The sequence below is a fragment of the Maniola hyperantus genome, chromosome 23 (genome assembly GCF_902806685.2).
Source record: "Maniola hyperantus chromosome 23, iAphHyp1.2, whole genome shotgun sequence".
NCBI lineage: Eukaryota > Metazoa > Arthropoda > Insecta > Lepidoptera > Nymphalidae > Maniola > Maniola hyperantus.
Window position 1 is genome coordinate 8,448,384 of NC_048558.1, and position 25,736 is coordinate 8,474,119.

At 38.7% G+C, this 25,736-nt stretch overlaps 1 protein-coding gene across 2 annotated transcripts in view; it reads right to left on the reverse strand.

The window, feature by feature from the left end:
• Positions 1–1,217: 1,217 nt before the first annotated feature.
• The window catches only part of LOC117993199 (NACHT and WD repeat domain-containing protein 2), a 43,511-nt gene continuing 18,992 nt past the window's right edge, over positions 1,218–25,736 (reverse strand). For both annotated transcript variants that reach the window (XM_069506456.1, XM_034980951.2), the window contains exons 5-33: positions 24,760–24,934; positions 22,501–22,645; positions 21,390–21,615; positions 21,070–21,180; positions 20,485–20,660; positions 19,974–20,128; positions 19,350–19,553; positions 18,356–18,495; positions 18,170–18,281; positions 17,436–17,534; positions 16,341–16,510; positions 15,905–16,068; positions 11,897–12,060; positions 11,122–11,291; positions 10,671–10,890; positions 10,357–10,569; positions 10,005–10,065; positions 9,185–9,337; positions 8,594–8,781; positions 8,016–8,145; positions 7,374–7,489; positions 6,877–7,031; positions 6,263–6,481; positions 5,557–5,761; positions 5,142–5,286; positions 4,306–4,468; positions 3,742–3,873; positions 2,482–2,706; positions 1,218–1,419 (exon numbers count right to left, since the gene is read on the reverse strand). In XM_069506456.1, coding sequence (XP_069362557.1) covers positions 1,275–1,419; positions 2,482–2,706; positions 3,742–3,873; positions 4,306–4,468; positions 5,142–5,286; positions 5,557–5,761; positions 6,263–6,481; positions 6,877–7,031; positions 7,374–7,489; positions 8,016–8,145; positions 8,594–8,781; positions 9,185–9,337; positions 10,005–10,065; positions 10,357–10,569; positions 10,671–10,890; positions 11,122–11,291; positions 11,897–12,060; positions 15,905–16,068; positions 16,341–16,510; positions 17,436–17,534; positions 18,170–18,281; positions 18,356–18,495; positions 19,350–19,553; positions 19,974–20,128; positions 20,485–20,660; positions 21,070–21,180; positions 21,390–21,615; positions 22,501–22,645; positions 24,760–24,934 — 4,681 coding nt within the window. In that variant the 3' untranslated portion in view covers positions 1,218–1,274. The remainder of the gene's footprint in view (positions 1,420–2,481; positions 2,707–3,741; positions 3,874–4,305; positions 4,469–5,141; positions 5,287–5,556; positions 5,762–6,262; positions 6,482–6,876; positions 7,032–7,373; positions 7,490–8,015; positions 8,146–8,593; positions 8,782–9,184; positions 9,338–10,004; positions 10,066–10,356; positions 10,570–10,670; positions 10,891–11,121; positions 11,292–11,896; positions 12,061–15,904; positions 16,069–16,340; positions 16,511–17,435; positions 17,535–18,169; positions 18,282–18,355; positions 18,496–19,349; positions 19,554–19,973; positions 20,129–20,484; positions 20,661–21,069; positions 21,181–21,389; positions 21,616–22,500; positions 22,646–24,759; positions 24,935–25,736) is intronic.

The following is a 25,736-nucleotide window of genomic DNA, read 5'->3' on the forward strand; positions in this document are numbered from 1 at the left end:
GCAGGCCGTTAATGAAACAAACTATTAGGTATTCAAGATCTTTTATTTTAAAGCAAAATATGCTTAGTATGTTACAGTGTGTTTCTAGGGTTCCGTACCTCAATAGGAAAAATGGAACCCTTATAGGATCACAAAAAAAAATTTAAAATGTATTCATGAACAAATAATTATTTGATAGTTTCAACTTTCAAAGTAAGATTAATATACCAAGTGGGGTATCATATTATTTTTATAGTATTTTTTGATTTATCGTGCAAAATGACGAAAAATTTGACAGCATCGAAATGATCCTGTAAGGGTTACGTTTTTCCTTTTGAGGTACGGAACCCTAAAAATCACACTGTATATATTAGAAGATTACATAGGTAGGTACGTATTTTGAAACTTCTAAGTAGAAATACAATTACCTAACTAGGTATAAAATTACTGAATCTCCAAACTTCTGAGATCAAAAACAGTCCATTTCCAAATTAAACCAATTCATATCACAGTCTCCTTAATTATTATAATCTTTAATAATTAAAATTAATAATGAACTTAATACTAATAACATATTTTAGTAAGTACTTTACATTCTATTTTCTGGTATTTTTATTTTATTTTATTGTATTAGAGATTACAGAATAGGTCTCTGTAGGTCTAGCTTTTGATTATTTTTAAAGGCATGGGTCACTAAATAAAATTACTAAATAGATTTTTGTATTGTATAAAATCTCTTCTATCAAAGCGTTGTATTTTTGATTTTCTTTATTATAACGCGCAAATAACTCCTCATGCGCCATTTTAACTTTTTGTGTCAAATTTCATGTCAAAAGTACGAGCTTAGTCCTTATTTTAGAACTTTAGGTAAGTACTAAGTGGTATTGTTCACAGTTTTTAAAAATTTAAAAAAGTTTTTAAAATTTAAAAGATAATTAATAGATATTTAATATCTATTGATTATCTTGAGGTACTTGTAATCACAGGCTGAATTAAAAAGAAGAGGCATAGATTTTGTACTGAAAATATTGATTAAAATTATTATGCTGCACTAGATTTTTAGTTTCAAAGCCAGTTATAGTGCCCGATTTAAACGACTTGACAAGCGGCGTAGTGGAGCAAAGTTGGCGAATCCAGGAAGTAAAGGTCGACTTATCAACCAATGGCGTGCAACCGCTCCGAGTGATCAACCAATCGCGTGCACCCGCGCCGACTGATTAACCAATCGCGTGCACCCATTCGCCGACCAATCACGTCAATGTTCAAGTTTTTTGCGAGCACTGTATTACAATGTTCTACTCATGCGGGTCTACAATATTAAGCACAGTGAGGCAGCCGTCCTGCGAGGTGATAGCTAGGGCTTTGCCCCCGTGAGCGCTCGCCACCCCTGTCACTTCAGCTGGAGCCCTGTATTCCGCTATTGCTTTACCATCCAGAGTTCTGGAAAATACACGAGCAGATTTAAAAAGTGATCAGATTTTATGCTAATGTTATCTAAACTAGCCCGCACTGTCCCAAGAATAAGCAAAGTCCATACTCCAATCATTTACTCACTATTCCCTTGGTACTACTTGGTTGGTATACCCGGTATACCCTGACAGGGTCTCCTGTATATTTAGCTTTAAGCACCCACTATCAATTTATTAATGTACCTACATGAAAGCAAATAAATAAATAAATCTACTTATTCCGTGCCTTTTCGGGACCTATCTAAAACTAATAATATAATAAATTGTACTATTCATTGAGCATTCATGCATTAAAAAAAACCGGCCAAGTGCGAGTCAGGCTCGCGCAATGAGGGTTCCGTACCTACTACAGTCGTATTTTTTCGACATTTTGCACGATAATTCAAAAATTATGACGCATAAAAATAAATAAAAATCTGGTTTAGAATGTACAAGTGAAGACCTTTCATATGATACCCCACTTGATAAAGTCACTCACTTCGAAAGTTGAAAATACTAATTATTAGTTCATGACCACAATTTAATTTTTTTTGTGTGATCTAACCCTAATTTCACGGTTTTCAGATTTTTCCCCAAATGTCAGCTATAAGATCTACCTACCTGCCAAATTTCATGATTCTACGGGAACGGGAAGTACCCTGTAGGTTTCTTGACAGACAGACAACAAAGTGATCCTATAAGGGTTCCGTTTTTCCTTTTGAGATACGGAACCCTAAAAACAGAATTTGTTGCCTGCAAGTGCCTGCAAAGCATTTTGCTGATCAAGTCATTGGCTTTGATCAGTTCATTGAGGCTTTAGATGTGGCAGGTCCTGAGTTCAATTCTCAGCCAAGCCATTTGGGAACTTATAATATTTAAATTGACTAAATTCTGGTGGAAGGCCAGAACTATTCACCACTATACTGGTAATAAGCCACACCATAGAGCGCAGCGAGCTTGTCAATTAGTTCACAGAGCAGACTTTTAGCAATAAGCACCACATAGCGAACAACACCGCGAGCGCAGCGATCATAAAACGAATTTAAATACGTACCTAAACACTCTCAAAGTCTTTCTACCGCTGTGGTAATAGAAAACATAGTCGTCAGTGGAACTGAACATAGTGATGATGGAGAATACGCCCTCCGCAGCTCGCGAGATGAGCTGCTGTACAGATGCCCCTCGCTTCAACTCGATAAGGTCCAGCCCTCCACGCGAGGGTGCACACAGCCCCGTTTTACCATCCCGTGTGCAAGCTCCGTTCCAGCGAGGGACAAATCTGGGGACAGAGATGAAAAAGAAGGACAACTGTTATGCGTTCAAAAACAAAAGACCAGCCAAGTGCGAGTCAGGCTCCCGCAACGAGGGTTCCGACCCACAGTCGTATTGTTTCGACATTTTGCACGATAATTCAAAAACTATGATGCATAAAAATAAATAAAAAACTGGTTTAGAATGCACAGGTGAAGCCCTTTCATATGATACCCCACTTGGTATAGTAATCTTACTTTGAAAGTTGAAAATAGCAATATTCGTTCATGAACACATTTTAATTATTGTTTTTTGTGATGCAACGACAAATTCACGGTCTCGGATTTTTCCCTTTACTTGTGCTAAAAGACACCTACCTACCTGCCAAATTTCATGATTCTCAACGGAAAGTACCCTATAGGTTTTTCTTGACAGACACGACGGAAAGGCAAACAGACGGACCGACAACAAAGTGATCCTAAAGGCTCATTCTAAAGGCCATTCAATTCAATCCAAAAAGTCATTCTAAAGGCTGATGTAAATTACTTTTGGCCGTGAAGTTGGATTTTATAAAGCACCAGTCCCCAAAAATATAAAGCCGAATTGAAGAATGTCACTCTTCAACTCTTCTATCCCTGAGGGATGTTGCCAAAATCCGGTTTTTACCATTTCGCTGCGACATATCCACGAATTAATTCTAAGACAACATATAATTTTTTTTAAACATACCTGAAAATTCAATTTTTTGGGTTTAAAATAAACAAACCTTAGCCAATAACTGAAAAGGTGTTGGGAAAAAGAATGAATGAAACAAGACAGTTTATCCAATCGTATAGATAGTTCAATCCACGATGATGCGCCCCACTCTTTGTCCCAATCGGTAACAATTCAAAATATGCTATGTGCTGAGACAGCAAGTTCTATCGTAAGTCGTAACGCAACGATCAGAGATATGGGCACACGCACAAGAAGGCGAATTTTGTAGAGAGACCGCACCCGTGGTTTCCCCGCACGAAAAATAGTGGGGCGCGTCTTCGTGGATTGACTATCTATATCTATATACCTGACATGCCTCTTGGTCTTGATATCCAATATGCCAGCCTTGTCGTTGCCGATAACGGCGACCCAATGTGGCTTGTGAGGCAGAGCCACTATTGACTGCATGTCTTTGATGCCGCTGTTCTTGATGGGGATTCTGAAAAACAGGGCATATATTACAGTAGCCGGTGATGAATATTGTACATCGACTTTTGGAAAGATATAGCGGTGTCGTAGAGCGTTGTCTCTGTCGTTGAGACTGACAAATTATCACAGAGGTATGAGTGACAGAGACAACGCTCTACGAAGCCGAAATGTCTTTCTAAATCTAAAGGTCGATATACTTACAATATTTCCTGCCGGCTATTGTATCAGTAGTAGACACCAAAGAGGCATGGGTTTAATAAAAACTGCCATATCCCTTCCAGGTATCCGCTTCCATCTTAGATTGCATCATCACTTGCCACCAGATGAGATTGCAGTCAAGCGCCAACTTGTATTTGAATTTTACAAAAATCCTTGTGTAATCGACTTTTTTCTGTAGCACTATCAAAGTAGCCAGTTTAAAATAATATGTATTTATCTCTACCTATGTAACCTGGCACCAGTTCTAGCATGGAACACATGGAGACACTCTCTGGAGGACTTGTCCACCCCCGGCGCTACAATGTGATGCTCGTCTGCGGACACCACAGCCGCTCTGTAGCCCGTGCCTCGGACTTCGTAGTCCACTGTGTAGATTCTCTCCCCATCTAAAAATCATTAAGTAGGTATACAGTATTTAAAAAGAAAACTCAGAAAGTTCTGGAGTTAGTATTCTACTCTACAGATTTTACACACGATTTGAGTTATTTCATCATCATCAACCGATAGACGTCCACTGCTGGACATAGGTCTCTTGTAGGGACTTCCACACGCCACGGTCTTGCGCCGCTGCCATCCAGCGGCTCCCTGCGACTCGTCCGATGTCGTCCGTCCACCCAGTGGGGGGTCTTCCAACACTGGTCATGGAGACATGGTTGCTAACTATTGGCCTCATAAGAAAGCTCAGAGTCACTCAGCGGGCGATGAAGAGAGCTATGCTTGGAGAATTAGAGTAACCGACATAGCTCAACGGGTTGCGTAGCAGAAGTGGCAATGGGCAGGGCACATAGTTCGTAAAACCGATAGACGTTGGAGTCCCAAGGTGCTGGAATGGCGACCTTCGCGGAAGCCGCAGTGTTGAGTTATTTTAGGAAAGGATCAACGAACGAACGACATCATTCAGGGCATGGTGACGAGGGAACCTCCCTGAGCAACGTCAGCAACTCAATGCGTGATGGCCGTTGGCTTCCACCAGATGCATCGATGAGGTTCACATACATCGTAGCCCAATCGGAAAGCCACAGCCAGTAAGAAAATATAGTTTTATATAATTAGTCTTACCAGGCATAGTTCTAGCAACAATATGAGCCATGGCCACATTGTCTACATTATCAGCAGCAACTACCATCGATATTGTGATAAACTTCGTGCCATCTTCTAGAAGTAGAAGTTGCTTCACGCCTTTCTGCTCTTCTTTGTACACTACCTGAATTATAAAGTGAGGATTCATTAATTTATTCTAAGCAAGATCTTCATTTTTTAGTTTTAAAATTAATTTATTTTTATTGATAGAATACAAGCATATAACAATTAAATATTAAAATTACAGGTCGAAAATATTATCTAAACCACCCCAACGAGGCAGGGTGCGCAGAATGCTGGCAGCGTTACCTCGTTGAATGGCCAGACCAATATGCTGACCGAGGTAGCTGCCAGCCCTCCGTTCCCACGTCAAGAAATTTTACATCATCGGTACCTGTTTCTCAGGAGTGTCCCAAATGACCACGTTCCCAGACTCAGCGGTGATGACATTCTCCCCTGTGGGAGTGATGACGGCATGGGTCACAATGGCTCCAAGCGGAGCATCAGCTAGTTGCGCCAGGAGTCTCCCTGTACTGGTGTCCCACAGACCCCAGCAGCTTCGCGTCACTGTTACTGCTAGTTGTTGGTCTTTTGCTAGACTGAAAAACAGTGTATAAAATTTATTACGATTATTGGTATCAGTTTAAAACTATATTGAACTTAAAGGATCATCTTAAACAATTCTTTTAGCTACTGTTCTTGTTTTGCTTATGTCTTATCGGCTTAATATGTTATCATTTCTCCTAAATACCTTTAAACTTCTGCTATTAAAGCGATCTAGACACTACCTTTCGAGTGTTAATATGATTCATCATACTTAGTAGTTTAATGAATCATTCTTCATCATCATCGTCCTCGTTTTAACCAATAAACGTTTACTGTTGGATGCAGATCTTTTAAAAATTTCCATAGGATACTATAATTTCCATAGGATTCTATAGGACTTGCAAGGTCTTTGCTATTTGTGTTCAGTGGCACCCTGAGATCAGCAGATGATCCATCTATCTTATGGGGGCCTCCTTCTGCTGAATTTTCTGGTACAAAGTCGTCATTACTTGCTACTAAATATTTAACTAAACTTGAGATATATTTGTACTGACCTGATAGAATCAATGGGCAACTCCTGTCTATCAATTTTATGGACTTGTTCGAAAATATTGTCAATGTTCCATATCTTCACAGTCCTGTCTATAGAGGACGTGATCACGTTGTTCCAAGCCCCTACAGTGAGAGGTTCCAACTGGACGATCCTTCCAAAATGGGCGTCAAGGATCTTGATCAGCTTTGTTGTTTCCAGACTCCATACGTAGAGGTTCTTCCTAGAATTGCAGTACAATTATTTATCTCTAGGTATTTTCTGCACTTTTACAAATAAAAGGTAATGGCTGTTAATTTGTTAGTTATCCATATAATATCAATCCACTGGATCAATTGAAATCTTTTCGCAAATCAACTAGGAGACCAGCTAGGTGGTAAACCTGTAACTTTTCGGAGTTATGTGCATTTTTAGCAATTAAATATTACTTGCTTTAACAGTGAAGGTAAACATCTTGAGACAACATGCATGCTTCATAATGCTCCCAAAGGTGTGTGATCCAGTGTGTCCCAGTAGTGAGCCAGCGATGGGTTGATAATGTTGATAATGACAGATAAAAAATAAACCATAGCCTGAGACCGATATCTAAACATTAAAAAATGTAGGAAAGTATCAGACCTGACACCAGCAACGGCATACGTGTTATTATTGCTGATCATAAAAGAATTGGACAAAGTCTGCTTGGTCGATATGTTCCGGATAGTGTGTGGCAATTTCAGAACGATTCCTTCCAAACGCAAATCCTTTTCGGGTACAGTGTCTTGCTTCTCTTCCTATAAAAGTTATGATGTACGAATGAAATATTTGAACAGTCAATTTTTCAAGGATCTTTTACCTTTTCAAAGACCTTGCTGAGAATTTGTTCAAGGATTTAAATTCAGTTTTGCCCTATTGTGATACAGAAATCCGCCAGAAAGTCCTTTGTGGAAGGCATCACCGCCCTCAACAATGAGGATCACGAAGCAGAGAGAGATATTTTGTGTATAGAATTCTTCAAATTTTTTAAATTCTAATAACATAACAAGGGTGTAACTAACTGTTGAAAAATATTTTATTAGATCGTGAATGGCATATTTAGATACTTTGTTGAAAATAAGTGATTCAAAGTAACCTACCTCTTCCTCTGCTTCTTTCTTTTCATCTTCTTCTTTTTTCTTCTTTCCAGTGTCGTGATTACCTCTTGGTATAATATTATTGAAGTCCCATACAACAAAACTGTATGTCGTGGTTGCTATAAATATGCAGAAAACAATTTAGCATACTATTTCAATATGAAAAACTCGCTTGATTACTCATTTATATCAATAAGATATTACTGATAAATGCATATTCTGAGTAAGTATGTTTTTTTTTAAATTAAATTCAGAAAATTCTAAATCTTAAGACGAAATTTTTCGTTTTCCAAAACACGCCATTAACTAAATCTCTTAAACTTATCAAAGTATTTTGTATTTTTTGCTTTGTTATCGTGTAAACTGCTTTTGTACATTGTTTTATCCTTTTCTTCTCTAACTTTTTCGATCAATACTAGCTTATGCTCGCGACTTCGTCTGCGTAGACCACACAAATTCCAAACCCCTATTTCACCTCCTCAGGGGTTGAATTTTCAAAAATCCTTTCTTAGCGGATTTTTAGATCATAATAGCTATCTGCATGTCAAACTTCAGCCTGATCCATCCAGTAGTTTGACTTGTGCGTTGATAGATCAGGCACCTTTTCCTTTTCTATATTTAGATTAGCTTTTAATGAAGCCATACCTAATAACATCCGATCCTTCTTCCCCCTCTTCAACTGCAGCATTGCCTCAGCAGTATCAGTTTCACGATGGCTCAGCTCTTCTACCTTGTCCCAACACATTTGTTCTTCATTTAGTTCGTATATGGAAATCTGCAAATAAATAATTCATTATGAACCACTAATATTAAGATCTTTCTGCGGTGGTGTACGCTGTGGTCAATATGTGGTAGGTTTCAGGTTCGATTTCCCATAAGGCAATCCGGGAATTATAAATATCCAAATTGGCTCTGGTCTGATTTGGTGGGAGAGTTAGGCGTATATAGGTAGAAAAAAACAACTCCTCCTTTTTTGAAAGTCGGTTAAAAAGTAGCCTGTGTTACTCTTTGGTCAATCTTCTACTTGTCTGTAAAAGTCCTAGTTCCTAAGATTAGCCCATTTAAACAGACAGACAAAAATTTTAAAAACGTTTGATTCAGTTATGGTACGGTTCAAATAACTAAATATGAAGTAGTTATTTTGAAATTACAGACAGTCACTTCAATTTTATTTATTAGTATCATAGTATGATGAAGCATAATATAAAGGAAAAATCCGGTACCTGATATCCCCTTTCAGGATCACTAGTGTAAATCCGATTCCAGTGTTTGTTGAGGGTCATAGCTCCTCGACACCTCAAGGGCTGGAGCCAGGCCCCGGCTTTGCAGAAGTGCACCAACAAACGATCGTCATCAAGGTCACCACTCCACATCACAACCACTAGGTTCTCCAGGTCTCGGAACTCCATTGCTGAACATTATAACCAATTTTGTTTTGTAAATGTGGTCGATGATGATTTTGATGATGCACCATTATCATCATAATCATCACCAATGACACCATAATAGATGGCTTTGATAAACAGCATCATAATACGGGAGATAGGTATATCAAAATGAATTTGTTAAGGGCTGATATTGTCTTTTTACCCCTCATAACAAAGCTCAGAGTCACTCGGCGGGCGATGGAGAGAGCTATGCTCAGAGTTTCTCTACGTGATCAAGTCAGAAATGAAGAATTTTTAAAATGTTTAATGTACAGAAATCGTCCAATGACAGTTCTATTATAAGGATAGATAAGTGGATTACTCAAGATTTGTACCTACTATTTTCTAGAAACTGTTAAAAAAAATATTTGACAGCTATGTTCTTACATAAAATTTCCCAAGTGACATCGTCATACGGAGCACAGTCCGGAGCAGGCTTCGTATCCTCAATCTCTCCCCTCATGCTGTACTGGACCCAGGAGTTGGGGCCATAGATAAAGAAGTGATGGTTCAGGGCATACACACCTCTCACCGTTTCCCCTGAAACACACAATTGGTTTCGGAAATTTTTATGTATTTTCATACTCGTATTTTGTTACGATTCATAGTTACGCTTTTTGAAATTAAAATAGCAAGCAAACTAACATGCGGGTCACCGTTAAGTGATTACTGCCGCCCATGAACATTTGCAATACCAGAGGAACCACCAATGCGTTGCCGGTCTTTCAGGAATTTGTTGATCCACCCCTCGAATAACCCCATGTTGCAATCTAATGGGAACAGCGGCGAAGGGAGGTGATTCCACTGTTTGCATGTGCGTGGAAAAAGATTTGGCACAACGGGCGGTCGAAGTGCACCAGGCGCCCAGATGGTGAGGGTGAAATTGTTTGCGGTGGCGTCCGGTGCAGTTGTAGAAAAAAGGAGGGTAGCAGATAGGCTTGTGCTAGACGGCAACCATAATATGGAAAGCATATTAGCATGAGCTCTGATTGACTAGAAGAGGTATATCCACTCATGCCTTGAATTGAAGGTACTTAGCCTACGTGAGAAAAATTGCATGCCTGAGAGTTCTCCATAATAACTTAGAGTCGAAAGGTGTGTGAAGTCTACCAATCCGCACTTGTCCGCAGGTGGGCCATGGCCAAACACTTCTGATACTGAAAGGAGATCAGTGCTCTGTAGTGTAGAATGAGGTAATTACACTTACCTTCGTCTAATGGATTTTCAATCGTGATGTATTCACTAGTCAACATGTTTAGAAGTATCGACTGAAAAGGAAAATTGAGATGAAAATTGGAATGAGACGAGGATGCACCGCATTTAAGGAAATTTTGTATAGTTTAAACAAAATTGCATTCTATCACGTTTCAGGAAAATTTGATAGGTCATTCAACGTGTGCAAAACCAAACTAAATTCTTGCTGGTTACTTCTGAGTTCTTCTCGGTAGGAAAGGCATTCCAATCCAGTGCACAGTGGTAGATGCATTTGAAGATCAAAAGTTTAATTGAATAAAAAAATCTAATATATTCTATTAAAACTACAAATCCAGATTACTTACAACAGAGTTATTGGTAGCTGCAGCGGCCCATTTATTATCAGGAGAAAGTTCTAAATTCTGCATAATACCCTCCAATTGTGGACACAGATCCCTAGCCAGGTCAGATGTAGATAGATCCCAGGAAATAACTCTGCTGGATATGGAGACCACATAGCGCTTGTCTGAACTGAGTCGGATACCGAAGACCGCAAACTGATGGCCTTCTAATGAATACTGAAAAATAAATAAATTACAATTTATTAACAATGGAACGTATTATTTAATAAATCTTAGATGAATGAACGTCTTAGCAGGCAGCTATGGCTTAAGCTTACCTTCAAAGGACCTCCAGGTGTATGAAGACAATGATGTGAAGGCAACAAAGCACAATGGTTCTTCCCTTTAACATGACACTGTTTCAGTAACGATGCCACGGCAGGATTGTGAGGAGCCTCCGGTAACAGTCTCCCTACTAACTGAGGAGCCAACATGTCTGGGTACTGTCCAAGAATTGCACCTCCGAGACGTAATGCATCAGCTACTAGCATTAGTTCCCTGAAAAATTACAATAGAATCTTAAGCCTTAGGTGCCATTAGTACTATCACCCACGGTGAATTTTTGTAGCGATACAACCACACCTAACTCAAATGTGCAGCTATATCGACAACCAAACAGCTATAGACGTTGATATAATGCTTTTATTTTGTAGTGAAAATTAGGTAATAATTTTAAGCAAGTTTTCCCAAACGCGTTTAAAATTGGTAGAATGATATGCAATATCAAACCTCACAGCATCCTTATTAACGTGCTGTTTAGCATCCTCAAAATCAGCGAGCACAGCTTGTAAGGGACAACAATTTAGCTTAGCGTGAAGCCACTCGTAATTGAACAGCACTTCTGCATACAGATCTGTGAAACGCTTTGATCGTACAAGATGAAAGGGAAGCTCGCCAAACTGAAAAAAAAGATTTGTAAATTTTTAAAAAATGTACCTTTCAACAGCTTTATTACAAGATGCGGTATACCTCCTAAGATGATAACGGATAACGGTACTAACTATGCATCGAGTATTTCGAATATATCACTAGTTTAGAATAGTGTTCTAAGTGCGACATAAGCCTAACATAGATATATCTCATTTTTATTCTGGATTACTTAAGGTCAATTCATATTGATGGAGAGTTGAAACGCAATAAAGCGATATTCTAAAATTCTGTATAGCATATTGACCTCTATCTCCACAACATATTGCACAAACCACCGAGATAAAAAAACGTATTATCTCTGCGAGCGCATAGGTAGGGTGAAATAGCAATCAGGGAGGGAACGCTCCGCACACCTGCACCACACGAGTAGATACGGATATCTACTCATGTGCCCGCACAGCCCCAGCGGTAACCCGGTACGAAAGAGCGCGGGTAAACTTGCAGTTATGCGGGGCGTCCCCCACCTCATACCCCGATTGCCTCAACCTGTTGCGGACTTTGCGTCATTCAGTGTGAATCGATCTTAGATTGCTTAGGTATATCTAATCCAAATTATAGAATTACTTTCTGTTACCTTCCGCAAATTATATCTCTTAGATGAGCCATCAGCAGATGTGAAGACCAAGGGCTGTAATGGCACCTTTCTATCAGCCACACCTTCCCTGTCCGCTAGGTTGAATCTATGGCGTTGGATCTCCGTATACTTGAACGGCTTGGGAGTACCACCACCCCATATACCTGAAAACCATTATAATCATCTCGCTAGCCAGCACACGACTGAACAAGGGCTTCCAGTTTCCAACCGCAAAGAAAGAGCAACCACCGAGTTTCTTGCTGATTCTTCTATGTAGGAAAGGCATTCCGAACCAGTGTAGTGGTAGATTCAAAAGTAGGTTACTTGTAAGAGTTTGCTTGAATAAAAAATAGTGTTATTTCTATTTCCACTCAGAATGAGTAAAGCTTAGTCCACCGCACTGGTCAAGTGCGGATTGGCAATTTTGTGCTCCTTTGAGAACTATATGGAAAACTCTTACGCAATCTGCCGAAGCTGCGTCTTAACCACAAAGTACGCGACAGGTTGAGATGGCAATCAGGGTATGAGGCGGGGGGACGCCCCGCACACCCGCACGTCACCCGCGCTCACCCGCACCCTTCCCGATTGCTATCTAGATCTGTCGCCGACTATATTACCTAGAGTAATAAGTTGCAAATATATTATTTAATTTAATTGACGAATTTATTCAATACTAGCTTCTGCTCGCGGCTTCGCCCGCGTGGCCTACAGGAAACAAATGGCATTTTTTTCAGAAACAAACATTATAACATCAGGACGCGCACTATGAACAGCACCGAATAACACATAATATAACCTTCCAACCCCCATTTCATTCCTTTAGGGGGGGATTTTCTCATAGTCGTTTCTTAGCTGACACCTAACCTCAAGAAAAAACCTACTTTCCAAATTTCAAGTTAATAATATCAATAATTAAAACTTTCCCATACAAACTTTCATCCCCTATTTTACCACCCTTATGGGCGAATTTTCAAAAAATCCTGAAACACGTATTTCTTAATTTGTGACCGAGAACCCAAATACCAATATTCATGCAAATAACTTGAAAAATGACGGACTTTCACACAAACTTCCATCCCTCATTTAACCCACTTAGGGGTAGAATTTCGAAAAATCCTTTCTTAGTGGATACTTAATCTTTACAAAGAATAGACACTCCAAATTTCATGTCTTTAGGACCAGCGGTTTAGGCTGTGCGTTGATATATATGTCAGTCAGTCAGGACTTTGAATTTTATATTTATAGATTACTAGCTGACCCTGCGAACTTCGTTTCGCCTAACAGTCGATTCAAATTTTTTAATTTTTTTTAAAATCCCCACGATTTAGGACTTCAGTACTTTGCAGCATCAGGATTGAGGAGTTACGATCCGAAGTTCAATGATGTAGCCTATGCTTGGTACCTAAAATAATTTTGCATCATCCGCAGTTCCTGAAACATTATAGTTTAGGAGTGCTGTACCCTACATCATCAGGGTTGAGGAGTTGAGATTTGAAGTCTGAGAATAAAGTCGTTGCTTGGTACCTACAATATGAATTCACTATGAACACTTCCTGAATCTTGATAACTCGGGCGGGCAGTAACCCTGCAGCATCAGGATTAAGGAGTTGAATCCAGAATTTTTTATGTGACCACCACGAAAACTTTTTTTGTTGATTTAAAAAAAAATTTGCAAATCGGTCCAGAAACCTCAAAAAAATCGATGTAGAAAAAAGAACCACCTCCTTTTTGACAGTCGGTTAAAAACCGATTACCTTGAAATATTTACGGAACAATTTTTTAAATATCCCCTTTCTAACAAAAAAAGAATGAATGAAATCGGACTACGCGTTAATGAATTACAACTCAGTATACATTTTAACTTTCATCCCCTCTCCTACGGGAACCATGCTGAATTTCGGGATAAAAAGTATCCTATATTCTTCCTCATAGTATGACCTCAAATCGTACCAAGTTTCATTGGAATCCATTCAGTAGTTTCAGCGTGATGCGCGGCCGTGATACAGACAGACAGACAGACAGACAGACAGACAGACAGACAAAAATGAAAAAAATTACAGTTTTGGGTTCAGTATCGATTATAGAGTGCCCTCGAAAAAAAATTTTCAAAATATCTTCAATGTACAGAATTTGACCTGTTACAGTTTTATTATAAGTATGTACAGAATTTGACCTGTTACAGTTTTATTATAAGTATATATATATATATTGATTCTTTTAACCCAAAAGTCTTCCAAGTGAAAAGTTCATGTTAGTAGGTTTGACAATAATGTTACGGGTGGGATTTGAACCGTTTGGTCGTTTGGATTTCAGTCCACTGCTTGACCGATGAAGTATCGAAGCTTCGAGAAATTTTTACATTCTTGAGTTTATATTCGGTACGAATTTTTTTGTTTTTTAAAAAGAATATTGGCCATGTTAAATGACTAATATTCCCCCTTCCTCTCCATTTAAGCGTCCGGCTTGTGCTAGGAGTAGGTACGACAATAGTGCAACGGGTGGGGTTTGAACCGTCGACCTTTCGGTTTTTAGTCCACTCCTGTACCCGTTGAGCTATTGAGGCTCTTCAACACTTTGGGCGTCTTCAATTCGTTAAACAACTTATTGCAACACGAATGTATAATATTGTGCTATAGAAAATCAATCTAGAGATGATTTCGATTGATTTTCAATAGAATCCGATTGATCTTGTAGCGATTGTAAGAAATGTTGGGATCAGGAAGGTTAACAAAATCAACAGATCAATTGAAATTAAAAGGGCAGGTTGATGCAGAAACGATGTACCTACCTATGTTTCGTCTTTTTAAGTTATCCATCTGATTTTGATTGCATGGCACAAGGAACAAATTTACTCTAGGTAGAACAAAGCGCATATTTTTGATAAACTCCCGCTTGGGCATTTTTAATTTTTTATGACTGTAGTTTGATAAAGGATTAATTTTAAAAGGGAAAGGCCGACATTTGGCTCAAAAGTGCCCAGCATAATAATATTCTTATTGTGAAATCTTCTAAAGACTGACTGATCTATCAACGCACAGCTCAAACTACTGGACGGATCGGGCTGAAATTTGGCATGCAGATTGCTATTATAACGTAGATATCCGCTAAGAAAGGATTTTTTTTAAATTCAACCCCCTTAAGGGGGTGAAATAGAGGTTTGAAATTTGTGTAGTCCACGCGGACGAAGTCGCGAGCATAAGCTAGTAAAATGATATACCTAAGCAGTATTCGTTCAAAATTTTTAAGTTTTTAATACTTAAGTATGATACATGTATTTAAAACATTTATCAAGTAACAAAACGTTACCGCACGATGCGTTTGTACAATTTGAAAATCAATCCTATGGAAAATAAAAATAAAAATAATTTGTAACATTGAAAGTTGAAACCCTCTCTTTTTTTAAATCCATATTTTTACCAATTAATTTCTGTATTTTATACTGTTAGTTCCATATAGTTTCATTTGTGGGCACCTTAGGGTCAAATTTACTATGGCCACCTGGCATTTCCCTTTTGTTATTGAAGCATATGTGAATTTTTCTATCTCCATAGTCATGTGTATCTATGTCCGTCTATCCACCTAGCCCAGGGTCAACTTTCCAACACCTTTGGTCGATTCAATAATCATGTTACAGTAGTACTTCATCATCATCATGATCAACCCATCGCCGGCTCCCTACAGAGCACGGGTGTGACAGTGAGAAGGCTTTTGGCCATAGTCTACCATGTGTGGATTGGTAGACTTCACATACCTTTGAGAACATTATGGAGAACTCTCAGGCATGCAGGTTTGAAAGAAAGAAAGAAAGAAAACTGGTTTATTCATCTTATGCCTAAGGTACAAACAAACGGTTTCCTCACGATGTTTTCCTTCACCGTTGAAGCAAGTGATATTTAATTACTTAAGACGCACATAACTCCGAAAAGTTAGAGGTGCCCGGGATTGAACCCCCGATCTCCGATTAGAAGGCGGACGTCCTAACCACTAGGCTATCACAGTAGTAGTTACCCAAGTAGTAATCAGCGATCATGGAGTGGAAGTACATGGCCATGTTCATGTTCTTGAAGTACCTCTCGCGCGCCGTGTCGCGGAACTGGCGATGGTACCAGTTCATCACGGAGACGCCGTCTGCTTCGCGCTCAGACAGGTAGTTGGGAAGGTCGTTGCGGATCCTGAAAATGTCAAAACACAATTTCTGTTGAGAATGTTCTGTTCAGTGAGAAGTGACTTAATACTATCATTCAAATATGTTTTACTACCGAACCACAAGTTTTACCGTGGTGAAGTAAAAGTCAACGGTTCAGCCGCCTTCAGTAATTAACAAAACAAAGGCGCTAGTCAATTTTAAATAGCTGAACAGACCTTGACCAATTACTGAGAAGAAGAACAGAGAAATATAAGTAAGAAGGAAAAATAGGTAAAATTAAGGAGATTTTTCACAGACCTGGTCCAAAGTAAAGGTGGTATCCTCCTGACAGGCGGCAGATGGTACTGGTAAACGTCATCAAGAACCTTGTCATCCAGGGATATCAGATCTTCTAGTTCAGTTTCTGAGAGACCACTCCTCGCTGCGGTGATGTAGGCCAGAGCGTGGAAGACTAGAAGTCTGCCATGCTGTAATAATAACAGTTTTGAATATTATGATGACTTTGATTTAATGGAGTTGTAATACAATAAAAAGACATGAAAATACAGATCTTACGTTACGTACAGAAGCAGTCTAAATATATAAAAGGAAAAGGTGACTGACTGACTGCCTGATCTATCAACACACAGCTAAAACTATTGCACGGATCAGGCTGAAATTTGGCATGCAGATAGCTATGCAGATATCTTGTACCTATATCAAATATTTGAAAAGAGCAACCGCCGAGTTTCTTGCTGGTTCTTCTCAGTAGGAAAGTCATTCCGAACCAGTGGTAGATGCATCCGACTATTCGTAAGTACTTTTAAAAGTTTATACGAATAATTTTTTTTTTATTTTTTTTTTTATTTTATTCCGACGTAGGCACCCGCTAAGATTTTTAAAAATTCAACCTCTAAGGGGGTGAACTAGGGGTTTGAATTTTTGTAGTCCACACGGACGAAGTTGCGAGCATAAGCTAGTCTCAAATAAATTAATGTTTGGGAAAAAACAACAACAATGCTATTAGCGTTATCATATAATCAATATCTGTTCTTTTAGATAAGGAATCATTTTGAAACGTTTGAAACAGTATAAGGGCAGAAAGGAATGGGGAAAATGATTAGAAAACAAACTCAAAATGGGAAGATTTTTACTTAAATATACTTAATAGAACTCGTATCGGAAAGTGCAGGGTTTCATGACACTTTACTAGGTGAACAGACGATATCCAAGGAGTCGTAATAGGCAACTGGATTTAGATTGCGTAAGAACGCGGCGTGAGGAAGTCCTTACTTGAGAACTTTGTCCATCAGTGGACGTATATCCATTGAAAACGATTCGTTTCAAGACGAATAGAACGAGGAAGCTCATCAATCATGAGAAGCTCAAAGCAATTTTTTTAAGATACCTTACCTGTTTTTCGATTCTTTCAAACAGCATCATGATGGAGTCCATGACTGTAGAAGCCAAGTGAGTTTCGGTAGGCTTCGTGTAACTTCGCCATCTGCAAACCTGTATAATTCACTAAATTTGTATAAAGAGTACCATAACTACAATATCGATGATGAAAAGTTTATATTACCTACCTATTTGACATTATGAACTATAAAGAAATTATGAATTATAATTATTCTAATTAATTATTATTAAAAATTATTATTAAGTATATTATTTATATTATTATTATTAAAAATAATTAAAATATAAGTTAAATTAAAGAAATGGTAGGTACTCCAGGAACGCACAAAAGACGGAAACGTTTAAGTACGGAAACCAGCCCAGAGCGAAGAAAGAAGAGGTACTCCAGGAATCGCAGAAGGACGCTAGATTCAACGTGGCATGTGGAAATCCCTAAATGAGAGCTATGCCCGTGTGGTGTGGAGTGTGGACGTCTATCGGTTGATATTTATAATGATGACTACCTGCCCTGGCGAACTTCGTTCCGCCTAACAGTCGATTCAAATTTTTTAAATTTTTCTCTCCCTAAGAACCATCCTCGCACTTATAAGGAATATTATAAAAAAAGAATTAGCGAAATCGGTTCAGCTGTTCTCGAGATTTGCGATGAGCAACACATTTAGTGACTTATTTTTATATTATAGAATGATGATGGATGGTAGGTAACGATAATCTAAAAAATGTTTTACCTCAGCAAATACCAACTTGACGAAGATAGGCAAAGAACAGCTGGCTATAGCGTTGGAGACTAGCCGCCATTGATAATTCGATAAATCTCTTGCAGCCGACGCCATCCAAAGCCTAAAAATGTATGATTATTATTATTGTTTACTTTTGAAAAAAATAGTTTAATGAGTGAGTAATCTGATACTAACTTCAAAACTTGCATGGCCAACTCTTCCCCTAAAGCTTTCACTTCCAGGAAATTATCTTCAGAATCTATCATCCTTCGAAGTACATCGTATTCCTTTGAAACCTCAGGGTTGGCTTCTTCGCATGCACAAGTTACTATGATCTGAAAAATTGACATATTCCCAGTGGTACCCAGAAACATATTTTTAACGTATTGTTATTATCAGGTAATTGCCTAATGCAGCCTACCTCCGCCTCCGTTCAAAAAGCTATGAGCTATGGGTATTTGGAGCAATTTTTCAGGGATATTCATCTGTGCCAGATTTACGTTTTTCGGCTTTTGAAATTAATTTTCCGAATTTATGGTAACTCTTGATGTTGGTTTGGGGCAAAATATGAAATAATCACTTGACAGTACGAGACGCTACTGGAAAATAAATGCCCAAATACCACTAAGACCGCAGTCTTGAGATCTCCTTGCGCATTCGATTGCTGCTGTTACATCTGACCCATAATACTGTAAGAATGTGAGTCGTGAATCATTAAAGAAGACCTTAAGGAAACGTATAGAAGCTTTCGAAATGTGGGCATATAGACGTATACTGGCCATTAGCTGGATTCACAAAGTCACGAATGCGGAAGTTCTGCAACGCGTCAATCAAAAACGCAAACTTAAGCAAACCATCAAGATGAGGAAAGACGCATATTTGGGGCACTTGCTTAGGCATGAGAGGTACAAACTCCTATAACTCATCATGATGGGAAAAGTTGCCGGAAGAACAGACGTCGGTCGCAGAAAAAAGTCCTGACTGCGCAACATCCGGGATTGGACGAGAATCGCGAGTGCTGCAGAAATATTTCGCCTCGCGAAGAACAGAATGGAATACGCTAAGCTGTCTTCGCTAGTCGGAGAAGCACGCAAAGAAGAAGAAGAAATACCACTATCACTTATCCTTGACGACTTTAGTCAACCCGGACTATCCTTTTAGCGACAAAAGTTAATTTCAAGAAACTTACCTTACAATGCGGTGGTAGTCTAGTCGGTAGCCAGGACACCTTATTGTTCTCAGTGCCGATGCCAGTGAGCTGGTCTACTGAGTCGAGGTACAACAGCAAGGGTTGTTGCTGTGACGCCATGGTTAGGAGCTGCTTGAAGTGTGCGGTAAGTGGGACGAGGTCGTCCGGTATGCCCTCAAAGGGGAGGGCAAAGTTGTAGGATATCTGAAATTTTCACATTGGTTTGAGAGATTCCTAAAAACATTTCAAAAATTCAACACTCTCTCATGGGGCAATAATGACTGACTTGATTGAGTTACGAAAGGAATTACTCAATAAAGTTATCAAAATGGATTTACTTAATAGAAAAAAAAGCAAAGTAAGAACTACAAAACCAAATTGGTGGGTAGACTGTAAATTTCATTCTAACGGAGCTAGATAAACCAGCTATGGTATAATAATAATTATTAAAATTGGTCCACGCTTTAGTCTCTAGAACACCACAAAGGAACCAACGAACGATATAATATGCATAGACTTTATATCGCAGAAATCTACTGTTATTCACCTAACCTAGCTTGAAAAAATCAAATACCTAATTTTAAGCCATAAGAAATCTTTAAAGGACTACTTAAAAGAATGTACCTGTTGACAAATAGATATAAGTGTCGGTGTAAGAGCGCTAGAGTCAGGTGTGGTTCCGAGGAATCTAATGATGTTGGTTGGTCGTACTTCTGCAAACCATGTATTGAGGGACATTGCAGAGCTCTTCGCTAAAAGGCTTGTTTTGCCACAACCACCTTAAAAAATTGATTCTGCGTTATATACTAGACATCTACTACACAGTATCTATTATCTACGTGGTTTGTACATTTAAGGGTTTGTTAGGGATAACGATGTATTATTCCCCCTCACCCCTCACAGTTTCCAATAGCTTTCTTCAACCCCATTCTCATTTTATTTGAAATTGGGCTTCCTGATTTCTAGAAGGTCAGAGATAACCCTGGTTAGAAAATTTTCACTAGTTATGGCAACATTATTTGATTTTTTTCTTTTCTAATGCGGTTATTTTCATTACAAGCTTTGTATCTTGCCAAAAAATACCTATTCTTCTTACTAGTACTAAGTACGTAAGTAGGTAGTAATTTCACTATACCTTCTCCATAAAGCACGAGTGGTTTATCAGAATCGTTCAGCATATAGTTCTCAATGTAGTTGAGGTCATCTTCTCTTCCATGGAACACCTTGACAGAGTTGTTACAAGCATGCAGATGTTGCAGTATTTCTGTCACTATCTGCCCTTGTGCACTGCTGTCTTCCTTACGCATTGCCCTTGAAATTCAGACAGTCCTTTAGGTATTTATTAACAACAAGATGATGCCCACTACTTCGTCTGCGTGGATTTGGATTTTGAAAAATCCCGAGGGAACCCTATAGTAATTAAAGCATAAACAAATTTTTAAGGAAGAGTCAAAAAAGTCGATAAAAAGAATTAGTACCCTTATTATAAATTCGAAAGTGTGTTTTTTTGTTGGTTTGTCCTTCAATCACGTCCCAACGGTGCAACGGGACGTGATTTTTTACATGGAGATAGTTAAAGACCTGGAGAGTGACATAGGCTACTTTTATCCCGGAAAATCAATGAGTTCCCACGGGATTTTTGGAACTTAAATCCACGAATATGAAGTCGTGGGCATCAGCTACTTTAAAATAAATTTTAAGTTTAGTTTCATCGACTTACCTATCAACCAGTTTTATAATGTTCTTATAGAAATGTGTAATGAAATGGTTGAGGTATTCGCCGTGTGTCTCATTGTCCAATCCATCACGTCCTATCCATTCTACCGTGTACCTGTAAGTTTAGCAATGGACATGAGCTTAACTAATATATTTCTATAACAATTATCCTGATAAACCAAATATCCTGATTAATCTAAATATATAAAGGAAAAAGGTGATTGACTGGCTGATCTTTCGACGCACAGCTCAAACTACTGGACGGATCGGGCTGAAATTTGTTTAACATGCAATAAGTAATTTTGAGTTTTGATCAAGACTTACTTTTGTATATTTGTAGTCTCAATCTTATTAGGCAATCGGACATCCCTCAAATCGGCTAAAAGCTTAGAAGCCTCTGCATCCAAGCTCCTGTTGAGGATATCCACGAAATTGCTGGCCTTCTTCAGGTTCTGGAGGTTAATGTTGTTGATGTACCGGACGTATGCTAGACAGTGGTTTTTAGTGTTCTTCACGTTTAACACACCGTTGATTACTTCTCGTTCGGTCACTGTAAAAGTTTCAGTAAAGAACTAATTGAAAAACTAAAGAAGTGATAGTTTTTAAAATGGCTAGACTCCTTCCATATAAATCACTTAAAGATGGATTTTTGGGATTGTAATGCAATAGACTCCCAGGTAAAATATGATTTTGTTCGATTAATATCAATGATGGAAACAATGGCTTAACGTGATATTCTAGAGACGGAGAAAACCGAGTTTAAAATCCAGTTACCGACTTGTCACATCACTTCAATTGTTGTATTTGTAAGATAATGATGTAATGTGTAGTCTACTCATTTGCTAAAACAGTGTTGTTGTTGTTCGTTTTAGTGGACTTTTTGTTGTGCCACACAGCACAATTTACTTCGCCAAAGACGCGTTGTTTGGAGAAAACACAAAGGAGGTTGACCAGCTTGTCTTTACAAGTCTATTCTGAACAATTCCAACACAGTGTCTAACACTGAATGATAGGTACCGAGCTCATTTGACAAATTCTTTTTAATCCAATGAAGGTTTTTTATGAAAAAATATTTTAATATCACTCAATGAAGCAGCAATGTCAAATGAGCTTGGTGGCTGTCATTCAGTGTTAGACACTATGTTAGCGAATCATCACCCCGCAGGTCTACTATCTTCAAGCTACTGGAAAAAATATATAAGTACTAGATGATGCCCGCAACTTCGTCCGCGTGGATTTGGGTTTTAAAAATCCCGTGGGAACTCTTTAATTTCCCGGGATAAATAGTAGCTTATGTCCTTCCCCGGGATGTAAGCTATCTCTGTACCAAATTTCGTCTACAACTGTTAAACTTTTGGGTCGTGAAAAGCTAGCAGATAGACAGACAGATAGACAGACACGCTTTCGCATTTATAATATTAGTATGGATTTATACCTGACATAAAGTAGTTATGCATCGCGTCCTTATCCATTTTGCCAGCATTGTACAGCTGGAGGGATGCTTTGCGGAACAGCTTCTGCATTTTGGTGAGCGTGTCCCACCAGACCGCCTGGTCCTCCGCTTGAAGTTTCGGCACTCTCTGGAAAAGAGAATAAAAGAAGATTGCGTGGGTTGCGGGCTTATCGGTGTTTTATAGGATATATTATTTCGGAGAGTGTGCTCAGGAACTATTCGATCTTGTCCCCCCCTTCATCATTATTTTTACCACCGAACCGCAAGACGTCGGGCGAGTTTCCATCCTTATGTCGTCGACATTCCATCTACACGCACGAAACGTTTTGCGTCATCATTCCTCATACGTATGGCTGGTTTGGAATACTCTTCCGCGATATGTGTTTCCTACCAATTACAACCCGGGTAACTTTGAAAGAGTGAATAGGCATCTTCTAGGTAAACGCGTCCTATCGTAGGCCGCATCGTCACTTTCTATCAGGTGTGATTGTGGTCAAGCGTTTGCCTATAGTAAATTAAAAAACAAAAAAACGTTCGATTCTTAGGAGTCTACAGCGTGTTTGATTAATCATAATGTAACATGATAAATGAGATATTTACCTAATTAGGACCACCTCGGGAGTATACCCTTTTAAATAAAAAAAGAATTTTCAAAATTGGTCCAGGCATCTTCGAGTAATCGGGGAACATACATAAAAAATAAACAAAAGATTCCGACGAATTGAGAACAGCCTCCTTTTTTGAAGTCGGTTCTTTAACCGACTTCAAACTCTTCTTTCTCTCTTTAGAAAATGCCTTAAACTTTTCAACTAAAAACAAACATCAAGTAGAGGAACTATCTAAAGACTTAGCTCTTAATTCGCACTTAAACAAAGACTTTATAAATACTGCTTCAACTGAGCAATTAATAAAGTCGTTTGTTCTAGAACTGAGCGGAAGAAGAACAACTTTAAATCAAGTCTACTGTTCATAGTTCGATGGGTTCAAGTATAGAAATTCATAAAGTTTGTATAATGCTCGTTCAGCTTTTTTAAAGTAAATAAATAATTTATTGAACTTAAATACAAGAACGAGGTTATACTAAAATTATGAATTAAGAGTAAGTAATAAGTAAATAAATAGTATAAAGATGTGGTTCTCTTTGGATTTTTTAAATCAGATACAGGTTAGCCCTTGACTGCAATATCTCCTGGTGGTAAGTGATCTGATGATGCAGTCGAAGATGGAAGCGGGCTAACCTGGAAAGGGTAAGGCAGTTTTTATTAAACCCATACCTCTTTGGTTTCTACTTTCTACACGGCATCGTACCGGAACGCTTAATCACTTTGCGGCATGGGTGGTAACTAGCCACGGCAGAAGCCTCCCACCAGACCAGATCAGAAATTATTAAATCCCAAATTTCCCCTGCCGCGAATCGAACCTTGGACCTCCCACCAATAAGACCATAGCAATGACCACGGCGTCAGTGAGGTCATAAAAGTCTGTTTACAGTTCGATGGGTTCGAGTATTGAAAATTGATAAAGTTTATTTTATGCTCTTCCAACTTTCTGTGTTTTAACTTTTAATAGGTAAATATTGTTGGTTCTCTTTAGAATTATCTTTTGTCCAAAGAAAGGTTTATCCTTTGCCACAATGTTTCATTTCAGTCCGTAGATAATAATCACGCGAAAATCTTTTGTCTGTCTACATTTTAGTACAAGAGTTGGAAATTAATAATTGTGGGCTCTTTCTCTATGTGTCATGATTTTATTGGTTTTCGTTTGCAAATATCTTATCACTACCCATATTATAAATGCGAAAGTGTCTGTTAATTGGTTTGTTGGCTTGTCATTCAATCGATGTGATTTTTTGCATGGATATAGTTAAAGACCTGCAGAGTGACGCTACTTTTTAATCGACTTCCAAAAAGGAGGCGGTTCTCAATTCGGCCCGTTTTTTGTAATGTATGTACATCGATTTTTTCGAGGTTTGTGGACCGTTTAGCAAATTTTTTTCCGTGATGGTCGCGTAAAAAATTCTAAATCCAATTCTACAATCCTGATGCTGCAGGGTACTGAACTCATAAGCCGTGTGGATTTGGAAAGTTTTGCTGGTGAATTGATATTTAGAGGAAGGTTGCAGCACAGATACTGGTTGCATAGCGTGGGAGTCTTTCTTGTATGTACCAGGTACTTAAGACGGCAATTTGCGCAGTCAAGATACCAGGGTTGTAAAAACTAGTTGGAGCTATCATAGCTAACCTTGTTATTAAAGTTAATCAGTATGGAGGATATGGGTTGCAGCACAGACACCGGAGGCACAGCGTTGGAGTCCTTCTTGTACCAGGTATCCAGCAAAATGACGTCCACTCCTCCCGCCGCCAGCTCGTCTCTTAACATCTGTAGCTCTGATGATAGCACATAGGTTGGTATTGGTCTGAAAAAGGTTAACTTGCTGAGGTTTTATCCAGAACATCCTTATTGACCCCAGAACAAGTGTTAGACATAGATCAACTAGTCATAAAGCTGAAGTGGCAAAGGGTAGGGTGTCCAAGGTTACCCAAGCTATGAAAGCTTGAATTACCTTCAACATCTACCAACATGATTTTTTAAACCCGCAATGTATTGCGTGTAAAATTTAGGTCAATGCCCCCCCTCCGACGCAGCATTGACTCCGAGTGACCTGCTTACGGAACATTCGTTGACCTCTAGTCATTCAGATGTTTTATTTGCAACTAGCTTATGCTCGCGACTTCGTCCGCGTGGAGTATACAAATTTCATACCCCTATTTCACCCCCTTAGGAGTTGAATTTTCAAAAATCCTTTCTTAACAGATGCCTACGTCATAATAGCTATCATTGTATTGTATTGTGTCATTGTATCTGTATTCCAAATTTCTGCCCGATCCTTCCAGTAGTTTGAGCTGTGCGTTGATAGATCAGTCAGTCAGTCAGTCAGTCAGTCACCTTTTCCTTTTATATATTTATTTTTAGGTATATCGTGAAATTTTACAAAATATAGAATTTTTTTATTTTCATTCGCATTTTTTTCGCGTTTTTTTGTGGTACCATATCACCGATCATCAGTAGGTACTATCACCTGTCTTCGTTTTTGCCAGCGTTCTGGTTACACCCTGCATATAAAAAAAAACTGGTAATCCCTTCAAGAATTCTATGTCCAGCGGTAGGTGACGACGACTAAATTTTTTGCGGTATTAATTATTCTAGCAGGTTACCAG